At 36.1% G+C, this 28,000-nt stretch overlaps 1 protein-coding gene and 1 long non-coding RNA gene across 13 annotated transcripts in view; one reads left to right on the top strand and one right to left on the bottom strand.

The window, feature by feature from the left end:
• Window positions 1-28,000, bottom strand: part of CAP (Cbl-associated protein) — a 133,850-nt gene that overhangs the window by 6,317 nt on the left and 99,533 nt on the right. For 5 of the 12 annotated variants that reach the window (XM_076519349.1, XM_076519356.1, XM_076519352.1 and 2 more), the window contains 6 exons: window positions 25,109-25,195; window positions 23,144-23,190; window positions 22,036-22,205; window positions 16,389-20,366; window positions 15,674-15,733; window positions 835-1,039 (listed from right to left, as the gene is read on the bottom strand). In XM_076519349.1, the coding sequence (XP_076375464.1) occupies window positions 835-1,039; window positions 15,674-15,733; window positions 16,389-20,366; window positions 22,036-22,205; window positions 23,144-23,190; window positions 25,109-25,195 (4,547 nt within the window). Of the gene's footprint in view, window positions 1-834; window positions 1,040-6,201; window positions 6,477-13,870; window positions 14,053-15,122; window positions 15,592-15,673; window positions 15,734-16,388; window positions 20,367-22,035; window positions 22,206-23,143; window positions 23,191-25,108; window positions 25,196-28,000 lie in introns of those variants that run through there. The other 7 variants (XM_076519354.1, XM_076519355.1, XR_013032829.1 and 4 more) reach the window with 6 other exon arrangements.
• LOC117219478 (uncharacterized) overlaps window positions 1,025-28,000 on the top strand; it is a 48,431-nt gene continuing 21,455 nt past the window's right edge. The window contains exon 1 of the long non-coding RNA XR_013032831.1: window positions 1,025-1,164. This is a non-coding gene — a long non-coding RNA (uncharacterized LOC117219478). The remainder of the gene's footprint in view (window positions 1,165-28,000) is intronic.

Raw genomic sequence — 28,000 nt, 5'->3', positions numbered from 1 at the left:
AGCATCGATATTTTTTGACAAAAGCTTTATACTATAAATTGCCATCGTCTGAAATAGAGATTACAATGAGTACGAAATTTGCATAAGAACGAAAATAATCATTGCAAAAAGAAAACAAATTATATATTTGGACTCGAATGATTTCAAAATTATTCGCATGATCTACGAAGAAATGAAGCTTCAGTCATGAACACAATTATCGGTGATGAAAGCTCGATGTGATGGACCGACTATTGTTACTTTTCTAAAATACCAATTCACAAAATTTCGATCAGGATGAACATAGTTTGTTTAATTTTCTTTACCGTAGAAAATTGTGAAAAAAATGCAATCGATAAATTCTTATGAAAATTTGCCTACAGTCATACACAGTACAAGATATAAAATCATTATATTCAATTTATAAGAAAATTAAATCGTTCTTTCCAAGTTCGTGATATTGGTTTTTTAATCCCACGAGTATTTTCCTCTATATGGATCACTCAACAGTTTTATTCTCTCACGCGGTTTCGTGTTTAGTAAATTCGATACGTTTCAAAAATAGTAAATAAGTTAACTCTTATAATTTCTTTAAACTAAGGAATCATTTTTGCTCACTTGTTCACTATCATTGGAAAACCATATCCGCACAGATCAATACGTTAAGTTTTACGATCTGCTGACTGTCGTGAAAGCGTACAAAAACTAAGTTGCATACGTTTCAGTTATTTTGCTCATTTTTAAGGAATCCAAGGAGACAATGCTCGATGTCAGCATGACAGTCGTCCCTATTCCGCGGCAGTGATACGATCCACGAATCAGACAAATAAGCGGATGACAAGTGACAGTACTTACATGAAGTTGTCAGTGTGCCGTCGTGAATCAATATCGTGCAGTTCTTGGAGATACTTGCGACGACGTTCTTCTTGATACACGCGTCGCATATTCTCTGCACTCCGGCGAGTGAGCTCTTCCTCGCTCAATGGCTCTTTCGCCTCTGTACGCACTGGCGAACGGTAGTGAATCGTCACCTCGCCCTCCACGTAACGCCTCGGTGATTCTGCGACAGTGAACCACCGTTATTACTCTTTGTTTTCAATTAATCGATATTAACCAGACAACAAACTTCCATTCATCGCTACCACCACCGCGCCGCGGCGATCACGATCTCGCATTTTCCTTGAAGTAAGTTAAATTTATTTTAAAAGTGTTACTGTACGACTCTTTAGTCAAAAACCACTCAATTTTCCAGCGAAATTTACAAACATTATTTCTGTTCATCAAAGACTTTAGACTGATTAATCATTGCAAACTAAAAATAGTAATTAATGCAAAGAAGTGATACTCGATTAAGCAAGAATTTTATTACTGTTGGCTTTTTTATGCGTTTATGATATGTGCAGACTATTGTCTTCGTTTTACAATCAGTAATCTTTTAGTTGGCGAAGGAAACTTTTCCTGAATTTTAATTTTTGTAAAATCATGTATGAAAATTAGAATTTGCATAAATATCGGCAGTGCAATTATTACATATTATAACTGAGGGTCAGCATTTTAACATTTCGTCTTGTCATCTAATACATTTGTTTGTAACATTCGATTTTCATTAACTATATTTCAATTACATTTTTAAGGATTCATCTATGGAAAGTGTAAAAGCAACGATTGTACACCAATTTGATTGTTTAATAATGATAAAGATCACCATACCAAATACAACAAACAAAGGTTTAATTTTCAACGACTTCGGCAACGATTGTCATCAATTAATTGATTAGTTCTTACTCCTCGAAAATTTTTGCATTATTATTGACTTAGGTTACTCCATTTCTTATTCGAAAGATCTTTGCTTTGTATTATGTCATAATTTCATACCTCTTTTTGTAGCCTTTAAGCAAAAGCATCGAACGTAACTTTAAAGAATTTAAAAAAGAGTTTCAGTCTTTATTTTCAAAATAGTTGATTGGAAGTTCGTCAGCCACGTTTAATATTGTTTTCTTGCTAAAATTCACACGAAAATTGTAGTAAATCATTCAAAATTAACGTAACGAGATTATTTGCTAACTCTATTCAGTGTTAATTATGAATTAAGATTTAAATTTGTAATTATTTATCACTACGACTCTGAAATCCCATGCCCTGTAAGATAACACTCGCGAAACGAGAGACGTGTATCTGCATATCGTGTATCGTGTCCCAGCTTATCTAGAATACTGATCTACATGCACGTGGGTATACGCTAATTATTTAAATTTCGTATAATATACTTGTCCTCGTGCTACGATATTAGAAAAATGATCAAATAGGCTGATTTCTAATAGAAATTATAATTAATTAATGGTAAACTTAGCAGGATATTAACATTGAATTTTTAACTTCAGAAACAGTTTAGAAAAGGAGAAGAATTACTGATTATTAATGTAAAGGTCATTTTTTACTGTCAAGCACTTGCAAATGCATAAATATTTGTATTCGAACATGCGCTTGAATTTTATGAATATTCATTAAAACGTTATCGAAACGCTATTAGCTTAATATGTACAGAGCTATACATATATTAAATTAAAAAGTAAACGCAACACCGTGAAATGCTAATTATAAGATGCGATCAGAGTATAATTAATATATCACCACTTTACATTTAATCGTCATTGCTTCGAAATATGCAATTAAAACTAATTGTTCAATCACGCTTTTTACTCTATAACATCATTACAAGCTAAACTTAGGTTTCTTTTTTTATCCTCATCAAAGGAATTCAAAGATATTGTCGAGTTACGGAAAATATTATTAACTAATTATAACTACATAGAGTTCATCCATAAATCAAAGAAAACGGGATTACATTTTCCGTAATAAATTTTACACGATCCTGTAGAGCTCATAACTGAACTTCCGTAAATTATTTCACTAATAATTAATTCAATTAATTCGTACAGATGGAGCCTTTAAATTGCTTCCGCACACTCACAGAGTGTAACTAATTCCATTCGTTTCACCTGTATACACATATTAGACGAAAATGTTACCGCCATTCGTTTAAATTAATTTATTCTCACTTGTTACTCGAGGCCAGTCTCGCAAGAAACTATGAATTCGTTTCCATCAGTCTAAAATATTTTAGTGTATAATTCACAAAAGCGCACGATTATCGATTAAAACTTAAGAGGGATTCTTGCGTAACATCTACAAAAGCCTAAAGATTAATTTATAATTTCATTAAACAGTGTTCAGTAAGAGATTTCAAAAATTGTTAATAACTAATATCGAGCATATGTACATATAACAATCCTACATTATGTCATTAAACTATCTGGTTCAAAACATTGGTAAATAAATAAATACAAAAGTAAGTAATCTTTACAGAAATATTTTTACAAAACTATTGATAATATGGAAATAAATTTTCCTGGGTTCTATAGATGAATCAATAATCTACAAGCAATCATTTTTTTCAGTTGTATTTGTTTATTTATTGAACAGCGTACAATCATGTCGGCTTGTTACAAATTATACCAATTTACAAAAAGGAACATAAAAAATTGAATGGATACTGATGCTTAAAAAAAAAGAATAAGCTCGTTCATATTAAACAAGATTTACTTTATTTTGTTAAAGAAGAATGTTAACGTTATTGGTATAATATTTGAACAATGTTATAATGAATCGAATGAGCTGTGCTTGCAATTGATCGAGTTTTCAAGTTATTGCTCGCTCAAAATAAGAAGATGTAGTTTCGAGAAAAGTGCATTTAAAGTTTTTAATGAGTTATCGAAATTGGCGAACATTCTATATCGTCATCCAATCACAAGGTTCATTGACTTCGTTAAACATTGCAGTAGTCAGATAAAATTTAGTTTTATCAGTCTTAGAACCACAACGAAGATGGTTTTGTGCTATGTGTCAAACAGTTCCGTTAAAACTGTCACTACAACTTTGTTTGACAACCTTTTTAAATTGGTAACGAGTCGCAGCCTGATATATTGTGAAAAGAACTTAAAAGAGACAAAAGCACTCTTGCACTCGAAATCGTAATAGCTCTAAATCCAAAATAGTTTATCTGACCTACAGTATTTTCATTTTACATGACTCGATGCATTTTATGTATGTGAAATTGAATCTTGTGACACATACAGCAGTTGCACTTTCGACAGATTTTTTAAAATATAAATATTTTCATATTTAAACATAATCTTTTTTTGTTTTAAAGTTGCTGAGACTATAAAGACATTATAACAAAAATGGCGAGAGGTTTAAATAAATACAATTCTTTCGTCGTTATAAAGCAACACACATTAGTTACTTTTAGGTTTCGATAGGTTTGGTGTTAATTCATACAATAAAAGAGATTAATCTCTTTTTTTCTTCACGCGAAAATATCCTTAACCTCCAGAAGGATATCCTCCTTTTCTCCAAAAAGAACAAGAATAATTGAGCTACATGTCGTGTGAAACAAAATCTAGTTCTTAAAAAAATGCAACAAGAATTGTTATTTTAATAAAAATCACTCCCTTTTCAGAGCTGCGTATTATCATTCCTTTTACATTATTTGAAATAGCATGTAGGTTCATACGACGCCTAGTTCTATCGTGAAAAATATTTATTATTTCAGTCGATAAAATGTAACGAAAAAACTGTATGTATTAAAAAAAAATTGCCGAAAATCATCAATATTTTAACTGTTTATTTGAGGCTTCCCTTCTAGTCACCTCTCTCTAACAATTTGCCACTTTCAAACAACCTAGAACTAATTCACCGAAATCTATTGTAACTTAGAAAGAGAATGTAATCACGAAAAATGATGTGCGTGTCTACTGACTGTATGGAATCGGTCCGTAAACTGAAGGAAGCGTGGTTCCGGTCCCGGAAGCTCCGCTGATCGAATTCACCTGATCGGACAAAGCCCCGGCGAGCTCAGCTGGCCGTGGATCGACGATCGAATTTTTCGAGTTGTACACGAGCTGAGGCGATTGCAGTTCCTTCACTGTGGACCAAACGTCCCCTTTTCCATTTTGATACTTCACGGAAGCTTCCTCTCGAAAAGAGTTGGTTGAATTCTCTTTACAGTCGTCTTCGTCCGAGCAATCTTCCCTGATTACGGTCTGCAAACCGTTCAGAGGGCGATCGTAATCCCGAATCAAGGATACGTTGACGTTTTCCAGCGCTTGCAGCTCCTCAAACTCCTCGTTCACCTTGGACAGGTCCAGAGGAGCCGGGATCTTCGTAATCTTCACTCTCCGCAGGCTCATATTCTGTGAGAGACTCGGCAGATCAGCCTGGGACGCGAAACGACCATGATTTTCTCTCAATTTCTCGGTGAAATCCATGTTGCGTTTAAACGTCGTAACTTTACCCTCAATGGGACGAGCATTTTGTAGAAAAGATAGATTTGGTAGCGACTTGCACAGACTCTGTTGATAGTAACTCTTATTTTCCTTCTCTCGTGAACCTGCATCGAAGACGAGGCTCTTCGGTTTCGAGATTTCGGACTCGTACTTTCCGTACAATTTGTTTGTTGCTTCGATATCGGAAATATTGCGAGATGTCTTAGCTGAGTCATTCTTGGCATCTGCGATATTCCCCGATGCTTGTCGATTGGAAAATCGATGAACTGAGTGAATTCGACTCGGCGTGTCATTGTCAACAAGGTTTCTACGTTCTTTCGGTTTCGCGTTCTCTGGAGTCGCTTCCGCGACTCCTCGTGGCTGTAAATCCGTCCCTGAGACAATAGCATTGTCTGGGCTTAGACAGCTCTTAGGAACGTCGCGAAAGCTCGACAAAGTAGTCTTCGAATAATCTCTGAGGGAGTTTTCTTCTTCCAGCTCCGGCGTGATGTTCACTCGACTTCGGGGCTTCCTGTCTATGCTACTGATTGACGACTGGTTGCTCTGACTAGTCAACGTCTCTGTGCTACCAAATCCGTTGTATTTCTTCCGGGTCTCGAAGTCTTTCGGGTAGTCATTTGCGTAGTTGGAGAAGAACTGTCTTCTGAGGTAACGATTCCGCTCGAAGATCTCGTGGAGTCTCTCTCGGGTGCCTTTGTAAGTAGAGCTCGAGAGTTTCTCCTCGTTCGATGATCTGCCCTGGTCTCGCTGGCATTCTTCGGAGAAGCTGTACGGCTTCTGCGTGTTCTCCTCAAACTGGTTTTGGTATTCGTCGAAGAAGTAGCTTCTCTCGAATTCGGTTTTCGGCTTCCAGTTCCAGCGGTCCGGCGACGGTTGACGATGATTCTCGAAGTCGTTGATCCAGACAGACGTCGCCTTCTGCACCTGTGGCACCGAATGTCTCTCGTAGTTTTGGTACTTCGGCAATGGTTTCTTGGAATGTCGGTGGTTGTTCAGACGACACATCTTCTCAAGGTCGTTGATCTCGTCGGCCAGACTCGTCCACTCGGGACTCTTTTCGAGATCCTGGACGCGTGATAGATTTTTGGTCGACATTTTCACTGGGTGTCTTTCATCGTTCAATTCAGAATTTCCATTGTTTCATTGGAAGCACTGTTACGAAGGTAAATGCATGGAGTGGAACGACATTGACTGTGGCAAGTTTTTCCATTGTCTTTATAAACACAATCTATTGTGCCGATCGAAATGATCATTTCCACACTCGTTTACTTTAAAATTCTTGAAATTATGAACACTATAATAAAAATAGCATAATAACGAAGCCTAACAAACGTTGTATGATTTCAATTATAATACAGGGTGTCCCAATGTGCCAAATGAAACTTACTCTGTTTCAAGGTGAACATCTTGCAATGGTGATTGAGTGCGTTACTCAAATGAGACACTCTGTATACGTTTGAATAAAAATTTTATCAAAAACAGTTTTCAATAATCGTAAAAGAAAAAGCAGGAATTAGTCATTTTGACCGGTTTGGTAGTTACAGTGTTAAAATGTAAGTTGAGCAAATCAATTGTAGTTTGAACAAATTCAACCAAAGTTTGTATTAGTTTTCAATTTTTCATTCTAAATTGCAATTTAACAATGTAAAATATTTACGAAAGTCAAAATTAGGTATCAATTCGATTATACTCATAACAATTGAATTTGCAAACGCAATTTAGTAATGTTCAACGAAATGTAATATTTTTGCTTGCCACAATAATGTCGTACAAACGTCAGATCCATATTTTAATTATAATTCTTTCCGAGTAAGCAGACGTAATTAACGTAGCATTAATGAAAGCAGTAGATCAATTTTACATTTCCCAGCGTTATGTCGTTTCGTGTACATCTACTTCTATTAGACTGCGTTTAATGCACTATTTCCGTAGTGGATTATGAAGATGCACTAAATTGATTGTTAAGAAATCTGTTTAAAATTCACTGCAGATTATTAATATTTACGACGATGGAGATTATGTATATCGGGAACACCAACACTGGGTAATCAACTGTTATTCTTAATCAGTTGTATGAATTTATTGCGAGATATTACCTTTTCTATAAAAGGAAGGAATTAATTTCTGTTAAGCTGTTTACTAATGAATATTCTATACAAAATTGCTTTTTTGCAATCAAATCAGAAATATTTATCCATATTAAACGTAAATACTTGCATACACGTACCAAAAATAAAAAATGAAATAGAATTATCTCGTAATATTAATAATAAAAGAATAATAATATTGCAACGAAAAAAGAATTTTCTTTTTCAAATCTAATTATAAAATGGTATTAAAAGATATGCATGTACTTAAAATGTTTGAGAGTCATACAAATGTCTAAAGCGTTTCCATTTCATTAACAAGTTTCCAATCAAACTAATAATAGATCTGAACTAGAATGAAACATGCTTTCCAAGTTGAATTACTAGCAGTACTTTCGAATATCGATTTGATAGAAATAGGATAAGATAGTTTAGAACAATGTCACAAGGACAAGGTCGAATAATTTTGAAAATAGGTGTTATTGATTTCTTTAAAGAAGCATTTTGGTATAGAAAAAGAATAGATCTTTTTTACAATTTAAAAAAAAATAGGTGAAACAGTATTTTTCACTTATTAGCTGCCATAATGTTTCAATATCTACTCGACCGATTGACGTTAATCTTACTGTGTACTTCTAATACATCTGTTACTATTGCTACAGATGGTAACAATTAAATAATTTCCTTCTTTGTTTACTTAACTTAATGATCATTTTACTTATTCCTGTTTTATAGTCCACGAAAAATTAAAATAAAGATGTACAAAATATTACGTATTCTTCAGAACCTTTTATTATGGAATCGACCATAAACTCGGTCGTATCAAGTGACAAAATTAATTTTTTCTTTGTTTTAGATAAGTAGAATATTGAAATTGTGGTAGTCATTTAAATATTTCAGGACTTTTAATATTTATTTGCTCTGAAAAGATTTTGCAAAAGGTTTTTTCTAAAAGTTAATTTCAAATATGTCGATTAGTGCATTTCTCTTTCAAACGAGACACTGAATTATGCGACTTATGTTGATGCACGTGATATATATATTTAGAAACTGAAAACAAGAAGCTTTAAATCAATTCAATGTTTTTGCTAGTCCCGTGGGTTTTGCTAATTCCACGGTTAAGCATTATTTGTTACACCGAAAATCTGTTTTGAAAGATAGTAACGGACGTTACGGTGGTTGCACAGCACGTGAAGATCTTGTCTGACAAGGCTCAAAGCTGCCGGAAGTTTGCAATCCGCGGCATTCGCGTTTTCATAGACTCGAAAGTTTCCGTTTTCTTTTCCTCGTCCAAGTAACGAAAAATGAAAATAATTTATCTGCTGCCTTTTTCAACATATTATATAACAGAAGGTGTTGAGTCTCTTTAATTGACTTTACAACCACGTTATTTCGCTAAATAAATGTGAATTACAGTGAACGTTATTTTTATATTAACAAAAACGTGTTAAAGTTGAAGGATGTTCTATTCATCTTGATCATTTGTAAAATATTTGAGTAGAATATTTATAATTTTAACAATTGACAAATGAATATTTACAAACAGTGAGAAGATTTTGATCATTCTTTTTTTATATCCTTTGTTCTTTGTTTTTGCTTTCCATTGTTTCTAAGTAAAATAGAAACTGCGTAAAATGACGTAACGTTTTGTATTTTGTTTTGTATTTCAATTACCCATTTCTGCCATAAATGCATAAAATCCGCGTAGTCTTTAGTTTTAATAAGTTTAAACAAATTTTTTATAATATTGTTCTGCTGCTGGCATATTTAAAAATTGTTTAATTTGTTGATTTCTTAAATTGCTAACATTTTATTACATTAATTATGATATCAATTATTGTTATTAATAAACAAGGCTTGGAGTTTCCTTACTGCAATTGATACTGATAAATATGTTATACAAATAATTGAAAATAATTGGTGCAGCAGCAACGATTGCTAACAATTAATCCAAAGGAGAAAAAAGAATGGAAAATTCTATGGAGCCTGTGTTCAACTAGTAAAGGGTACACGCAGATGGTTCGATTTCTCTCGCGCATTACGAAGATGTATAAGGAAGAAATTTCATGTGAACATGCACGATGTATCAAGAAGAAATTCTTCCTCAGATCAATATTCTTCCTTATGTTGTTCATGAGAACCATTCGAATAATGTGTTACACGGATTCTGCGTAAAAGAAGTGGATCATTAGAGTAGGTGAAATCGTTCTGCGATAAAAAGTGCGGTTCTTCCTCGTGAACAAACAATTCCACACTACAGGCCGGGATGTGACTCCTAATTTGAATAGAATGCCAGTTATGAGCGTGCAGCTTTACACCTTTCTCAAGGGGAGATTTCGTCTCTGAGCGTAACAATGTAATCGTGTTCCGTTGCGGTAACTACTTAATTTCAACCACCGTTATCAAAACATAGATAAATTATATTTTTGCGACCAAAGATATCCATTATAAAGCAGTCGCTCATTCACACATTAGGTCACATTGGATTCACGGAATATCACTTACTATAGAAACTAATTGGATCTAATTTTACCAAAATTTAACAAACTAATGATGCTCTATGTATGTGTTACATTTCGAATAACTTTATCTATACAGAATTAGAGGAATATTAAAAACAATTTATTTGAGTACTTTCAACTTCATGAATTTCTCGATTGACGAATTAAATTTCTAAAGAGAAACTATAGTCGCGATTCTGGTACAGTCTGCAAAATTGAAATTTGCACAATCATCAACAGGCATGATGTCCTAAAATAAAAGAAGGAGAAGCGAATACTTTCTAACTCTTGATTGAAAGACTATACTGTTTAGCAAACGTATTTAAATCGTGAAAAGAAAATTAAACCTAATTCAATTATATTCTGGTGAAAAGTAACAGAAAGGTTTCCATTGAAAAGGAAAGAATTATTACTGAGTAATTTTATTTAATTAATTGTACATCAAAACGTAACTATCCATTTAGTTTGTATTCGGCTAATTACTGAAAGGACTTAAAGAACACGTAACCGATTACGAGTAATACGATACTAATTCGTAACATGGGTACCATTAAAATTAGATTTCTACGACCAATTTTCTTTGATAATTGCTAACCATTTACGCGAATCGTTCAATTTTCCTCGAGCTTTTTGACTTTTACTCGAAGGCATTAATTAGCGATACAAAAGGCTGGTGATTGTATCAATTACTACTTTTTATCAACGCCGGTGCTTCTATTGTGCAATTAAGGATATTAATTAAAAACCTGGCCACCGGTTGCTCAACCAAAACAGACTTTCTATTCCCTATCGTTGATTATCACGCAATTAATTCTGCACTTGATCGAAAGGAACTGGTCGCGAAGTTTCTCCGCCGGAAAGGGTTCGCGATATCCTTCATCAAATCCCACGATTTTCGTTCGTAATTCTACAGCTTTATTCAACAGATTATTAAAATATGTCACGTACTTCGTAAATGCACATTTTCATGAAAAGTAAAAACTGTCTGCTTCAATTATAAGAAACAATTAATGGATTGAAAATATTACATTGAAATTACACTTAAAAATTTGTTCATCTACTACTATTTTAAATTTCATTTATTCGTCATGAATGAATATAATATATCGGCATTAAGTTACATATAGTATTAACCTAGTAAATAATAGCACATTTTTTAAAGTATATATTTAAAAACAACATATTTCAATTACGTGCAATAAACCACAAAAATAAGATCAACTATGTCAGTATTAATAAAAACGTGTGCAAATAGCTTAAAATACAGAAATTATTGAAATGAACGAGCAAAGTTGCATGAAAGGTTGATTCTTTCTTTTCAACTTTCGCTACATTCTATCACAGAATAAATCCGCATAATCCCATATACACGGTGTCCGCTGTAAAATTTATACCTCAAATATCATAGAAATGATCAACATAAATATTGTAAAATAATTAAAAAATTTTTTCCTAAATATTTCGTAAGTTCTTTTCCAGGTATTTCTGCAATAACGAACAGAAATGCTATTGCACCGACACATTCATTTGAGTTTCGCAAAGGCTAATCTTGATCGCAATATAAAATGATTAAAGACACTCAACATTTCTTGCAACACGATGACTTATTTGTCACGGACCATAATCTCGGAGGATATTCAGATTTGCAAGTGTGATACCAGTTCGTATTAATTCTCGCGCACATACTTATGCTTCCGTTCGAATTATTAAGGAAAACCAGTCGATGTACAACCGAAATAACACGCTGACGTGTAGATAAACTTAGGACAACGGAGCTGACGTAAGTATTATGCATAGAATTATGACAGCGTTCATCGAAAAATTCATACATCGAACATGCTGCGGATGACTCAATAAAAACGGCTCGGAACTTCACATTTGACATTCACGACAACTATTAACTTGTAACACGACCGCAGACACTCGAACTATAACGCGTTAGCACCACGAGCGACTCAATACTTCCACTATTTTCCACTTTTCCACTATTTTCTATACACTAGAGCGACGCGTTTCGTGAATCGTCTCGCGAAAACTTAGCGCGTTCGACGGCGAAGAGATCGCGAGCGATTTCTGACAGCGTCGTACGGTTCGACGCGTCGGTTCGCGACTAAATCGCGATTCAGCGCGGCGAAATGATACGGTGCACGACGGAAAAGCGTACTGGAAACGCGTCTAGCCGCGATGATCGGTTGATAAAGTTATCGCGTGTGCACGTTGAACTCGCCAGTCACAAACAACGGTTCTTCTTCGCCGTGAACAGGCGAAACGAGCCGATTCGCACTCCCTCCACTTTCCAAGCGATTCCACCTCTCGATGCATCTCTATTTTTGCTGAGAACGCTCGAATTTCTATTCGCCCACTGACACGACGATCATTCGAATCAATTCGACTGGAGTAAATGGTCTACTGCGTTCTTATGTCATAATTTAATCTCGGTTCACAACTGGAAGGTCATTTTACTATTGCGCGATGTTCTATCTAGCTTTTAATGCTGCACCGAGCGCTAGTTCTATAGAAACATTTATTTAGACTTTTCGTCATTTTTATTCTGATGTATTGATGTCAAGAATTTTTTCACGAATTTTTTATGTAAGAGACTATAAAATTTCTATAATTTTAATTCCCTATAGGCCAGACCGAGGCAAATTTTATTTAAAATAAAAATGAACAATAACTATTTCAAATGATTTATTTCAAACCGTTATTCGAAAATAAGAATAATATCGATTCATTTGAGGTAAAGCGATTTCAAATAATAAAATGTTTCGTTATTTCATTATTTCAAATTGGCCAAAAGAAATAATGGCGAAAATCATATTGAACAAAAAGGTTTTATTTTATGACATGTTCACAATAATTTGTTTAAAGCAGACGGGTGTAAAACAGTCCCAAACATTAACTTTAACTCTATAATTATTTCAAATAATTGTAAAATAAAATAACATGTTACTTGAAATAGTATTACGAGTAATGTCATTTCAAATGTGCCAATGTCTGCTACAGTCTAAATTGTTAATATTATTTCAAAGTAAGTTACGTAACTTAGATTATCAACCTCTAAATATAAATCACCAAGATCATTTTTAATATGAGTTTCTTGGTTATGAAACATCAGAATAAAATACATTTACCATATTGTAGCTAAAAGTGAAGATACATTTAAACGCCATAATAAATTAGTACGTGTTTTTAAAGTTACACAGCATTCTAGAAGATTAAAAAATATGTGAGCTCGTGCTGGTTTAACGTATACAACTTATTGCAAAATATGACTTATTCAAAAAATGTAGCGAATGTGAACCTTTTCATTTCAAAATCCTATAACAACAATTTAGTCACTAAAACTGCACAGTTATAGTTTATCATAGTAATTACCCTAATTATTTTATAATTTCCACAGATTCTAATGAAGTATGGTTTACCCAAATTGGTTTTGAAACGACACTGAGTCCACATGTAAATGAATCTTTGTACGAATTTATGCTTTCATAAGAAAATGATTTCTTATGCTAAAAACAAGGTAGATATGCTGTTAATGTTAATGCAGACTTTGTCTTATATTGTACGCACTTGCAAGTGCCATAAACGCTTAAAAATCCGCAGGCAATTACTAAACAGTACAGCAAAAGCATCGATAAGCCGAATCCATCAATAACAAGAGTTTAAGATTAATACTAAGATTAGATTCTGCTTTTATTTTATTTCTGCAAAAGACGTAAACATGCAACTAGATACTATTGTAGATCTATTTATTTATTTGTTATATTTTGTATTTTCAAGTATTTTGTATTTTGAATTTCTGCTTTCGTATAAGGAAATAGTAACTTGTGTGCCTCTTATCCAGTTGTGCGAAATGTCGTATCTTCAACAAATTAAGTTGAGCAACAAATGTGTTATCGGTTATCAGTGGAGATTAGATAAGTTAGTACACAATCGATATCATAACGTGACTCACTGCTTTTCGGACGTCAATGATTTCAATGACGGGCACAGTTATATTTAGAGTTCAAGATTGTCAAGGTTTCGTTTACACGAATTAACCTTGCAATGTCTCGAGTGTGTGTATGAAGAGCGTGTTATCTATTTCGCTTGCAAACAAGGCCGTTCGATTCTCTTGTCTCTGTGTGTTGAGAATTTCTATGGGAAAAATGGTGTTATTTCCGTTGTTTGTCAATAGAGTACAAGAAGCAAGAATTATTGAAAATAATATATATTATTACCAATATATATATATATATATAATCATTTTACTTATTCTTATTGTCAAAAATATTTTAAACATTCAATTTATTGCATCATATGTAAGAGAACTTGTTTATCTTAAAACTGATATTAATCTAACTATTGTAATAGCGAAATACCTTTAGTGGCATAACTATCTCGAATACGTGCAAAATATGTGACGAATTGAAGGCATTGTTACGGTATGTTGATATCGATCTAAACTGTGTTGTTACTGAAACGTATTAGGCAGAAATTCTCGATGGCAATATGTATACAAGGTGTACTTTACTCACAATGAACATCAAAATTACATAATCTTTACTAGTATCGAAAATAAGAAAATAACGATTAACGAAAAGAGTTTATGTGGTCTCAAGACCTGCATATTCTTACGTATAACTGGTATTGCAAAAATTATACTATAAACGTAGATTTTAAGTGTGTTAAAAAATGACTGAATTGCTGATGTTCACTTTAAGGTCATTGTGTCAGATGTTCTTCAATTTATATTGATATCGGCTATAAATATTTCATGAACGAGATAATATGAACAAAATTATCGATAATTATCAAGAAGAATTTGATATTAGTTATCTCTCTCTGCTGTGCGCCGTTTGAAATTAAATAAACACTTCTCAATCAATGATTTATTCCCTTCAAGATTCGCAAAAATAATTAAAGTGTTCATACAACTTTCTCGAAGTAAACTATTTAAAAAAAATATATTAAATTATTAATACTGTAAGATATATTGGAACGTTTCAGAAAATAAGAATGCTTGTCAAATTACGGCAAATAATTAATTTTGGGTTGCAATAATTTTTTATTGAATCAATATTAATTTTAATAGGATGCTGATATTAATATTCACTCTCGTGTTTGGTATACGAGAAACAATTGCGTTAAGCACTATAGAATTGTTATGCTCCGCAGATGTTAACGTTTTATCATCGCATCGTGAGATCGATTCAGTTAGCTGTATGTATGCCATTGTGTTACTTTTTATTTTTCCATAACAAATAGCCGAATACAAAATACTACGTATCTCGTGATCATGCTTCATTCACTGCAAAACAATCGCTCCTCTTCCCCCACAACATAAAAGATGGCATCTTATGTCATGCATAACGAGCAAATTTCATGCTCTGTTTCATCCAACAGCAGTTGCACTTCTCCAAAATAACTCGAGTGATGCGAAATGAACAGAAGTTACAAGCTATCTAGGCTCGTGAAAGCGTCTTGATGAACATTATTCGTTAGCATACAGATAAATAACATTTAAACCGTTGAATGAATTGTTTAAAATAATTCTTGCTATTCATAGTTCGCTGGCTAATTATCAGAACAGCAAGAATCATTTGTTTGAACCATTAGCGTTGACATTTGATAACACAACGATTTGGTGGCCCATTGCCAACACAATACGAAGCTCTTGCATCGATGATCGTGAATCTAATTGACGGGGAATATACCCTCTTAAATACACTGTTAATGAATATAACTAAAAAAAAACATGATCAGCATGTAGCGTTACCTTGGCAGTCGTCTCTGTGATGTTGAGATTTTGGTGGCGGCGGGGGTGCGTTCGAGTATTCTATAGCCGAAAAAAAACGAAAATAATAATTAGCCGCGCTACGATGAACAAACGAACGAAAATCACTTGCCGTGGAGAATTACTGTGAACACCCGATCAAATTTTTGGTTAATGAGGGAAACTCTATCGCTCGGCATCGATCGATATCGGTATCTCGAACTGATTTCTCGTCCAAAAACGCAATCTTGAAACTTCGTATTCGAAAGATCCTCTTACGAATCACCAAGAAATCGGAGACAACGAAATTTCCGAAATTTTTCAACTGGGATTTGAATTTTTAATTTTGCAGTTAACCACTGCAACTGCGTTTCCTGAAATTAGCATTTTGTGTCACGTAGAATTTAAAATTCCCAGATTATCGTACGGAAAACGATCGAAAGTGTAACTAGGCTGCTTCGTTTCGTACGAACTATAGCACAATAGTGACCAAAAGTGGATTCAATGTTAATCCGGTAACGGTGAACTGTTCTAATTACGGAATAGTCATGACACCTAGCTCCTTGTCTTCTGACAAATGAAGCGAGCGAGGAGTAAGATGATGTAAAGAATGAAACCGTTGGAAAATACAGGGATAGGAACAAGGGAAAATGCGTCGGCGTAGTCTGCGATTATCAACGCATTCCAGAAGCTACCGTTTGCGATCTTCCATTCAGACCTTCGAAAGTAACAGTGGGTCGAGCGGTGTAGATTGGAATCGGCGAGCACCAACTGTGTTTCTGACGCAGTGGACCCGAGGATGTCGGCGGAGGAGGTTGGTACCTAAACCTGGGCCTGTGCTTGTCAGGATCAAACTGTTGATTCGGCGGCTCCTTGGTCGAAGCAGTCCGCAATCTGCCCATCTTCTTCTCCTCATTGATCTCTGTCTTCTTCACGTTCGAGCGACCACTGCTCTGCGAGGGGGATTGTCTTCCAGCGAGGTCAGGTGGCGAGGATAGCGAGCGCATGTTATCTTTTCGACTGGGATACCTGTGCGCCACCCAACGGCCAGCCAGATATGGAGCTATGTCTCTCAACTCGTGCACGTCCGGCGACGAGGTGAACATCTCGCCCAGGAGCGAAGTTTTCTGGCCGAACTCTTCGAACTTCTTCCTCATGCGACCGACCGGCTTCCTTGCCTCCAGCTCTTCCGTCTCTGCCTTCCTGACCAGGCCATTTATGACAGCTTGCGGACCCAACGTATCCTTCAGCTCGGCTGTCTTGCTGATGACATCGATGTGAGGCATCGACAAGTCCTCTTTCTTCAACGGAACGCGTGGAATAGGCGGCGACTCACCTCTCCTGCCTCTCTTAGCTTCATACTTCCGCCTCAGCCAAGCCACGTCTGTCAACTCGCGAGCCCTCGACGTTCTACACTGATCCACTTTGCTCAGCAGACTCCGCGCTAATTCAGGATCGCTGCGGAACCTCTTCGGAGGCTGAACCTTGCCGCTGGAGATGTCTTCAGCGCTCTCGAACTTCACTCGGAGCTTCTTCACGGTCCCGTTCTTAATCAGCTTCTGGTAGGCCCGCCAATACTTGCCCGGGTCCGGCGAGTAACATCGCTGATAGATGCTCTCGAGACTGCAGGACGAATTGGACCGCGTGGTAGCGCGATATGGACTGACGCTGCGTGGCCTGTCACGTTCACGGTCTCGTGGGCAATGAAACTGTCGCGTGACGGCATTCAGCTCTCCCGTTTTACTTCCTGTCCTCTTCCCGGGCAATGTTGCAAACCTGGCCGATTCGATTTCGCCGAACAACTCCTTCAAATCAGCAAAGCTCTGGGACGAGGACAATCTGGCTGGCTTCACTCTTCGAGGACTGGTCTCTGCTTTCACGTTTTCAAAGAATTCGATTTTCTTTGGTACTTCTTCCGGCGCGATAGGCTTCTGGATCACTGTTTTCACGGAGGTATCGGAGCTTCCTGTAGTGCTGTCCAGTTCGCTGCTCGAGTTTGCTGTCTTTGCTTGACCGTTGCTCTGTGGTAACGTGATCGCTAACAAGGGTGGCTTCTTCGACCATTCCTCAAGGACGTTCTCCACTCGCTGCCTATCAGCTGGACTTCTATTGTTAGGCGTTAGGACCAGGAGGAAGTCGTTCTTCGATTTCGAGGAGCCTTCAGCTTCAAGGGAATAGCAACTTCTGGGTGACGTGTTTATGACGCTGGGTGAGCCAGACTCCTTAGGCATCTTCTGTGTAGCTAATATAGAGGCTACGTTACCGCGAGTCTCCTTGGGTGTCAACGCCACTGAGAGCCTTCTCTGGGACACTCTGTCCAAGACTTCCTTTCCAAGGGTAACCGAAAGTCTCTTCTTCTCTGACTCGGGCATGATTGATTGGCTCGCCGCAGTGCCACGCAGCTCTTCCGGAATTCTTCGGGATTCTGGACAACTGGAAGACGATTTGCGGTCGCTCGGACCTGGGTCGGATGCGATCATTGAGTGACAGCGTACGTGTAGTCCGTTTGCTTCGTTTCGAGAACCGTGGTCCGGTACCACGATTTCGTATTTTAAAAGAGGATCCGGTGCATCGAGGACGTCGTGATCCACCTTACTGGGTGTAGGTTTCTGTTGGTCGCTGCCATAGATTTCATTTAGTTGTTTTTTCAAGGTAGCCACTTGTTCGATCGACAAGCTACTCCAGAATTTGTTACTGCCTCCGAGATTCCTCTGCAGATGATCCAATTTGCTTCTTTGTTCGTCGTTCGCCTTCTGCTGCATCGTGCTCGCAACGTTGATCACTGACCTGCCCCTCCAGAGGGGTTTGTACGAGTCTAAACTTTCTTTCTTCCTCGAGGTCTCCGACTCATCAGTTTGCAACTTCTTCAATTTCTGCAATATGTCTTCCACGGAGCGTTCCTTGAATTTCAGACCCCAGTCACCCTTCCATTTCAGCTTGTCCAGATCTTTAGTGCTAAACAGAAAGTCCTTATCTCTTTGAACAGCTTTCAATTTTCCATACAACTTGTTCATTTCGATTTCGGCCTTCTCTTGCGACCTAACCTTCTTCCAATGATCGTAATCTATGACATCCTCGCTCTTCATTCTTGCTAAGTCACTGGAAGAGAAAGTCCTCTCCAGTTCGCCGAGTCGTTCCAGACTGGAATAAAAGTCGTGCAGTTCTTTATACCTCTCAGACTTTTTCCTTCCATGCAACAATCCTAGAATGTACTGATGATAATCCTCGCGGTCAGCCGGTGACAAACTCATCGTGCTCCTTGTCAGTGAAGAATTTGATCCCAACGTCGATCTTTCCTGGTAACCTTCCGCGCTTCTGGCTCTGGGAATGTCGGGCTTGTCGTGTTTCAAGCTCCGCAGACGTCTACAGGCAGCTGATCTGATCACCGAGGAGGATTCGTCGGATTCTACTGGCTTTAGTGGAGGCTCGCTTAAGCTCCTCTCCTTGATCTTCACCGGATCCGGACTCTGATTCCTCAAATTGGTAGATGATCCGAAGTCGTCATGCTTACTACTGATGGAAGAGCTACTCTCCCAATTCTTGAACCTCGAGTTCGACACTGAACGTTTGTTAGTTAGATAAATGCTCAGAGGTTTCAGTGTTGGTTCCGATTTGTAAGTCTCCTTGGCATTCTCCTGGTAGATTCTAGCACGTTCCTGAACTATAGATCTCCTAGCAACGGTTTCTGTCGGAGGGATTGACCTAAGGAACAGATCCTGGAAGAACCTATCCTTTGACACGTTCTGTCTTATATTGGGCTCCATGTTCTCAATGTTCTCTTTCTTTAGACTCTTTGCTTCTAAATTCGTTAACTTTTTATCTTTCTTCTTCTTCGTTTCAAGTTTTTTCTTGTTCGGACTCACTTGAATCGTTTCGGGCTTGCGTACGGTCGATCTGACGATAGTTTGGGGTTTCTCGAGAGGTCTCTTCCGTTTACTCACTTCGCTGATTGTTTCGGAAGACGACGACGTCACAGAACGCAAGCATTCTTTGCTCGAGACAAATTTAGGGGGCTGTCTGATTACTGGTCGAGACCTCTTGAGGTCTATCAAGACTGCTGAAGATGGCTTCAACGGTGACACTGTTGATGACTTCGTAGTCGAAGGCGCTTCGATCGTTTTCTTAACAGCCTTTTGACACCTGGACAACACTGCTGTCTTCGGAGATTTGTCATACAGGTTCTTCGAAGTATGTGCAACTAAATTTCTACCAACTGAAGAAACCTTTTCGGTCGATTCTCCAAATTTGACCAGCCTCCTGTTTGACAAACGCGTCTTAGGGCTGTCGTTTTTCGAGCAGACTTCAGATTTCTTCGTTCCAACAAATTTCGATCCCGGAGTGCTGAAGGTAGGACTATGCACATTCTCACGACTCCGTTTGCACCTGTCTAAACTCGAAGAAACATTGGACACCTTGTCAACCGAGAAGCATTGCTTGTGTCTGGACCTCAGAGATTGACACGTGTCTTTCAGCTGTTGCTTGGTGTACATCTTTAGAGTCTTGTTGTTTCGGGAAGACTGTCTTCGAGGCGGAGATGGCGGTCTCAACGAAGCTCGGGAGCCATTCATTTTTTTCGTCGAACTCTGCAGGACAGAGGTCCGTTTGATAGTGTTCGTCGATGTAGTTGTTGATTTCCGGTGTACACGAATACGCGTCAGTGTGGCCGAAACGGGAAAATATTCGACGGCTGAGTTGTCTGTGGACAAAGTTTTCATTTCGTTTTGTAGGGTCGTGCGAACGTTCCGGGGAACCCTCTCACCAAAAGATATTCCTTGATTTTCAAAGTTAGTGATGCTGACTTTCGTCCAACGCGGCGTGAAGATTGGAATCGAAATTTGTTCCTCTTGGTGGTGGTAGCTGCTGGTGCATCGTATTTAGAAGATTTAAGCAGAATCAAACTTGGACACCAATATCAATAGATACCGAGGCGAGCGGTGCTGTGTATTGTGAACTCATAAGGTTGAAAAAATAAATGCATCGAAAATGGAAGCTGGACTAGCTGAGATTGTAAGCAGTGTTGGAGAATATTTCTGTCTACGATTGTACTCGCTGTTAGAGACACGAAAAATATTATGTTTGCTGATAACTTTTAACTCTGCCAAGGGTCGTCTCTTAAACCGCATACACTGATTTTTGATGAAACTTCTTCTACAACGAATTTATTTTGTTTTGGACATGTACGTGAAGAAAATATTAGAAATAGCAGCCCTAGTTCTTGTTTACAGAGTTATTTATTTATAATTTTGAAATTGTAGAGATTCATAAAGAGAATATTAGAAATATAGAACTTATTTTCTGATTTACTTTATAAATATATTTATAATTGTAGAACGAAGAGAGCGAAGAGAATGACAATTGCTATATGTAAAAGATGCTGTGCCTATGAAAATGAATTACGTGTCTCGATACTAACTGGAACTTGAAGTAAATCCTTATGTTCGTTTTTAAAAAAGAAATAACACAACAAAGATTCTTATCATCTAGATTTTCATATAACTTCAGAAAACAGACTGAATGTCTCTAATCTCTTGTTTACCCTAAATTATTATTGTCTACGTACCGGATGTGATGTGTTTATCTAAATCACGTATATACATATAATGTAGAAATGATGCTTCCCAAAAAGTGTTTTAATGTAACTTCTACAACGTATCGAAAAAATTAGTATGTATACTGACATATACATCGTTATTACACGCAATAATAAAAGTTTATACTTTTATTATTTATTTATTACTACACGACCACGTATAGTTTATATTCATATTATATCATTATTTGTGATAACTGAACTGTGAATTCTGATGTTAAATAAATATTGTCTAAATATTGTAAGCAACATAAGTCAGATGAAAATATCTTTCTCTTTTTAATCATTTGAACAAGTTGTAAATAACATAAAACTATTCTCAAACTCTTCTGATGTCTTCACAATTTTATTTCTGACCGAGTCATTTTTCTAAAAAGTGCATAAAATCCGTCCAGTGATAGTTAAGAAACATAAAACACCCAGTGCAGCAATATTATTTTATCAAGTTTTTAATCTTCCACCAACAATATCAGTTTCATCAAAATTAATGCATGTCGTTTAATCAGTGTACCGCTTGAGCACGAAAGTAGTTCCATAATACGATAATGTCCATGCACAGATTCGATGAACTCTGACCAAAGTTAGTACTCACACAAAAACGACAATAAATAAGGCAAAAAAACGAGCAATTTTACGAGCAATTTTCTATGCATACATGCCTCTTTGCGTAAGATCAAACAACACCAATATAGAATAAGAAGACTTTGCTTAAAATTCTTGGAAAAATAAAAAGATTTTAAATAAACAATCTTTTGCAATCACAATTTACGCTCACCCTTTGGTCGTTCCGGGGCTGGTTTCCGGAGTCCATGGAGAGGAACGTCTCCGCCACTTTGCACAGTTTTGTAAGCCAATTTCTGCTCAAATTGACTGAGAGGATTGATATCCTCTTTCCGACGAAACACAAGCGTCGAGTCACTTTCGTAGCCGGACTCTTTGAGAGCACTATAAACAAATTACAAACTTCTTCATTACATTATCTATTTCTTACAATTTTAGCAAATTAGTCTCATTTAGTTACAAGACTGCATTATTACGAAAACGGAAATAGAAAAATTTCGTTGGCATCAACGAAGAAAGCAAACAGACGAATTCTAAGCAATTTTTATTTTAAGTAATAGTAGTATAAGTTTCTGTGTTATTTATTAAATTATTACTTCAAAAGATAGATTTCAAATATTTAATATTAATTTGAATATAATTTTTGTATGTATTATATTAAACAATGTAATACATTCAATAATGTAAATAAGTATGAATTGAATATATGTGTTTAATACTTATAAAGATATTTTTAAGCTGTTACAAAATATAATTGAACGTAGTTAAATACAGTTATATAAATATTAATATTTTCCGATTTATATGTCTTCGTTGATGTCACTATCATATTTTATCGATATGTTACCGTGAATGACCGAAATTGGAGAATGTCGACTTTCACTGGTGAATGTCAACAGATGCCAAATACGTCGGTGAAAGATCGAATATTTCATTACATTGTTGTACATTCGGACCCTCTACGGTGTGTGTCGACAATCGCAGATAGGTGAATGTCAACATTTACCGGTGTAAGTCAGAAATAAGGGTATTTAGCAAATATTTCGGACATACACCAAGCGACTATGTGAATGTTGACATTCACCGGTGAAAGTCGACATTCTCCAGATTTCGGTGTTTCACGGTAACAGATACAAAAAGCGGTTCATTTTGATGACTATTTCCAGTACAATTTGAAAAATAATTTAAACTGAATTTGCAAAATTGAGTTACTTTAATAGGATTGGATTTTAGAAAATGCGATAGATTTCAGAGATCAGTTATCTTTTCTGACAGAGGAAATTAAGCGTATTATTGAAGCAAACATCGTGATCATCACTCACTGTGTCATGTACGGTTTCACTGGACGATTGTCACGTTGATCGAACGGCTGGAAACAAAAGAGAGAAACGAAATTATTCGACAAATCTCGAACAGTATTTTAGCTGCGCCATGTGTAGATCATGCTTTCGAGTGGAACCAATACAACAGTGGATACATTTGACAGAAGAAGAGAATTTTCAGTGGACAACGAATAATCGATAGTTTATCCATAAAACATGCGACATTCGGCTAATGCTAAGCTTTGGGTGTTGGCAGCGAAAGAGCAAATGAAATGCAGTTTGAGTAATATGGCTGACACAGAAGACAGAAGAGAACAGAACGAGAGTTTCCGTGTGTGAACATCGATAGCGAGAAGAGAAAGACAGACACTACACAAATCGAGTATACCACATCGGACAGAGAACAGAGAACGACGAAGAAACCAAAGCAGAAAAGAGGAAACAAGAAGGTACATTAGATTAAATCTATTGGAAAATTCTGTCAAAGATTTCATTGTACGTCTCGGATTCGATAAGCAAGAGATTCTTTTGTTATGCAAAAATTAATAACGATTTTTGCTATTTGTATGGTACTTCTGTTAATGTTCTAAAATTGTTTTTAACTATCGACTGCTGAGACGAAGTCTAAAATTCATTTGTTAATACAAGGCGTTGATATTAAAGAGGTATTGTTATTTTGATAGTTAATAGTTAATATAACCATTCGACACTTTCTCTTAGTTTCTTGTATGGTTGTTTCCGACTTTAAAGGGACCATATTGATTTTCATTTACATAACTCACGCGCTACTTGCGAGCAGTTTGCTGTAATTATACTACTAAGAACATAGTCTCGATTAACCCTCGGATTTCTATTCGTTTTAAATAAATTAAACTTTCTTTCACCAATAGGTATGCTATAAAATCAAATGATATTTCCTAAATTATGTGGTAACTACTTGTATAATGAAATTTTTTTTTTCTTTTTTTTTATTCTGGAGGAAGTACATTCAAAATAGCAAAAATGTTAATTATTTATAAAGGAAGCTCGCAAAAAGTTTTTTAATCTACTAACTTTCTACTAACTTTCATGAATCAGTCATAATTTTCCAAAATTTCGATATGTATTTATGAAATATAATGTTTTTATTTAAAGAGGTTAAATTTTGACAATTGAAGCTTAATGTTTTTCAATTTAGACACGAGAATAAAAGTGGTCGCACATTGTTTTGTTATAATTTGAACGCGAATATCATCATCGAGAATTGAGTAGCTAGATCATTATAATCCGAATTGCGAATGACTTCAGAATTAAGACAAAATGGACGATTACAATTGAATATGGGATACCATGAAAACCTGGACAGAAGTTCCCGGTAGACAAATCAGAACAGAACGATAGAGGAAACAACATCATCGTGCACTCTACTTGATGATGATTGTAGCCTCTAACCCGTGAAGCGTGTCCAGTAAGAAGAGAAGATTTCGTCGCTAATGGTGACGGTATCATAATATGATTGTTGCTAGAAATAGAAGAAGACGTGGAAGAAGAAGAAGTAGGCGAGACACGATGGTGATGATGGTGATGGTGGTGGTGGTGATGATGGTGAGGATGACGATACTGCTCGTCGCCGGTAGCTTGTAGTGTCGCCGATCTGTCATGGATCGGCGAGTTCGATCGATGCAAGCAACGATCCGGTAGCACGAAGCTCTTTGATCTTCCCTCCAACATGCCAGCGTGCCAACTGCAGTCGGCAGCCCGATCAAGAGGTCGCTGGATCCGATCTTTCCAAGGATCGTCCTTGCCGGTTTCGTTTTTTCGATCGAGATTCAGTTTCCTTGAATGATCGAGCACTGTGTTGCTCGACCATTGTCTCGTTTGACGTTTAGCATGATGGAGACCGGCGTGGGAGGATTCCTCAACGGTTGGACGAGATTTAGGGACGACCTCGAGGGTTTTCGAGCTGCTGACCGCTGGTACCCTTACATTGTCTCTGAGACCGCGATAGATCAGCTGCCCGTTCCGAATGTCCTCCAACTCCGTACCCTGAGGATGTCCATTCTCGTTCAACCACTGCCCGGTTGTTAAGTGTCGTTGAGCGTGGTAGTCATCATCCACAGACCAGGATGGACGTTGAAGGTGCACAAGATACGCAAACAGCAAAGACACGCACACAAACACACGGACATCGATCACAATACGTGTACAATACCTCGAAATGGGTCGCGTTCTTACTACGAGCATCAACTGAATTATCAACTCTAATCGCCACCTTAGCAATAACATATTGCAACTAATCGCGAGGCTCTAACCCTCTATAATTGCGTGCCCCAACTTCTGACCCGTGAAGTAGTAATAACTTAGCTGCTACCTTACACCAAAGCGGGAAAAGTGATTCATTCGTAAGAAAAGTGACTTAACATTAGAGTGCTTTTTATCATTTTGATTCATAACAATATGTATATAAATAATTCTTATACGTATACAGTGGTCTGCATAATTACAGACTCAAAAAGTAACTTTTATATTGTTACTTGTATTGTATATTTCTACTTTCTATTCTTTCTAACATAAAAATATACAAATACGATATTTTCTTAAGTTTTTTTTTTAATATACAGGGTGTCTAAACTACTGGAGACAATATAAAAATACTAATATAAAAATATGCAAAGTTTTCTTAAGTTTTCGTTTAAATATCACTAAAAATGTAAACGTTACTGCATGTTTATAATTATGCATACCACTGTAATTCAAACTTAAAGCATTTTATACAGGTAGAACAAAATAACTTGAACACTGAATATTTTATTCGTTTTTCATAATGTGAAAAAATGTCTAAGTAGAACATCTTCTCGTTTGAAGGGACAAACGTTACAACGAACAGAAACTTTTTCTCACAGCGATACTTATCAGAATTTTGAGATCATCGATGTCTAAATTTCTTGTATTCGAAGTCACGTAAAGGTCGCTGGATAGATCTTGACCACAGCTGTTATTCCATAATGACAAAAATATATACCACCGTTTAAAGAAGCTTATAAATTAAAATCCTCAAAAGTATGTCCTTGAGACAAATTGTCTGTTTATCATAACATATGCCCCTTCGAACCAAATAACAATCTTGAACGTTTTTGTTTCAAATTATCAAGAACAAATAAAATATTCAAAGCAATCAAGTTTTTTTCTTTACCCAGTATATTCGAAAGATCTGTTTTATTTGAGAAACTGTTCCTTTTCGATTTTTCCCTAGTTAGGACGAAGAAGTTAAAAGAAATACTGAATTGAGGTATTTAATTTAAACATGCTAATAAATGTGCACTATTTATTTGAGGAATATACAGTCGGCCCAAATTCTCAGGTATCTAAAAAGTTTATATTATAAAGGAAGCTTCGCTATGTCGCTTTATATACATTTTGTTCAGACTCGAAACAATAGTAGCATTATAGAGGGCTGAAAGCTGTGTTTGAAACACGGCACATTAAGTAACAGAAAGCTGCTACGGAAATGACAATGCATTAGTACCACGAATCATTAAGAGGTATTATACGTTTACGATTGATTAATCACGAAGTCAAAGTTAAAGGATCGATAAAGTGAATGAATCCAAGAGGGACATATTTTTGTGATCTGTATATATAGAGATTAAAACTTAAGATATTTACTTGAAGATACTTAGAGAAAACGAAAGATATTCACTACTCAACCGTCTTACTGATACGTATACTGATTAACGTAAAAACAAAATAAAACCTCTCATGATCAATGAGTCGTGCTGTTACAGGAACGCTGACCCCAGCGGCTACCCAAACAGAAATTAGAAACTGTTAGGGACTTTGTCCTAACGATGACAGGAGTCATTATAACAATCTCTATACACTGTCCATTTGATTCGACTTTTTCTTATGCATACATGATCCTTATCTTCCCTGGATTATTAGTGTACTTGGGAAAAACGCGGATTAAATGAACTATGTATACTTTGCTCAGCTCATTCCACTCCTTTTTTGAGAGGTATGAAACAGTTAATTCCTTCAATTATTGGTTTTATAACATTATGTCAACATTTCGCCAACATTGCAAATATCTTCGTCGGAGATCACAAGGTGACGTTATGTCATATGGTGCAGTGAATGAAAAAGGTATCGACGGTCCTATTATAAGTTTAAAAAATAGCATGGTGATAAAATGTAGATCTTTAAATATTTCATTGTATATATGAAAATAGCATGCTTGTTTGGGGATGTTACTGATGTACTATTTATGAGTAATGAAAAGGAAAACAAAACTCTTGTAATATAATTGGCATATTGCTCGTTTGCGTACTAAATGTACACACAACAGAGTTATGTTATAAAAAACGCAATAAAAATGAGTTTCCGAAAAACGTTGCTCAACAATCTTCTTAGATTATGATGCGATATCACTCGATTAAACTCTGATAGATTCAAACGAATTTTGTGTTGCTTTTTGTAGAACATGGTGCTCCTAAATGTACAATTATTATACAGATTAGTAGACCATGAATTTTCTACATTTATGACAAAAGTCGATAGGCAAAATATAAAATGGTAGAAATACGAAACAATTCTAAGAATATCGATACATTATTTTCAACTTATTAAAGTTATTAAACAAAGAAATTAATAAGATATTGCTACTTCCTTAACTACAAGATTTTAGCTTTCGGTGCAGTGTTTTAATTGTAATTATTATACTGAGATTTTTCACGCAAAATTAAAATTTTCCACGTCACTTGTAAGAAATCTAAATTACATACATATGTATTTTGTTATTCAATAATTTGAAAGAGTCGAAAATAGTGTAACAACATTCTTAAATTCGTCTATTGACTTCACAGTTTTGTATTTCGCCAG

This window comes from Megalopta genalis, chromosome 2 (genome assembly GCF_051020955.1).
Source record: "Megalopta genalis isolate 19385.01 chromosome 2, iyMegGena1_principal, whole genome shotgun sequence".
Taxonomy (NCBI): domain Eukaryota; kingdom Metazoa; phylum Arthropoda; class Insecta; order Hymenoptera; family Halictidae; genus Megalopta; species Megalopta genalis.
This window is presented reverse-complemented; position numbering and strand designations above follow the sequence as displayed.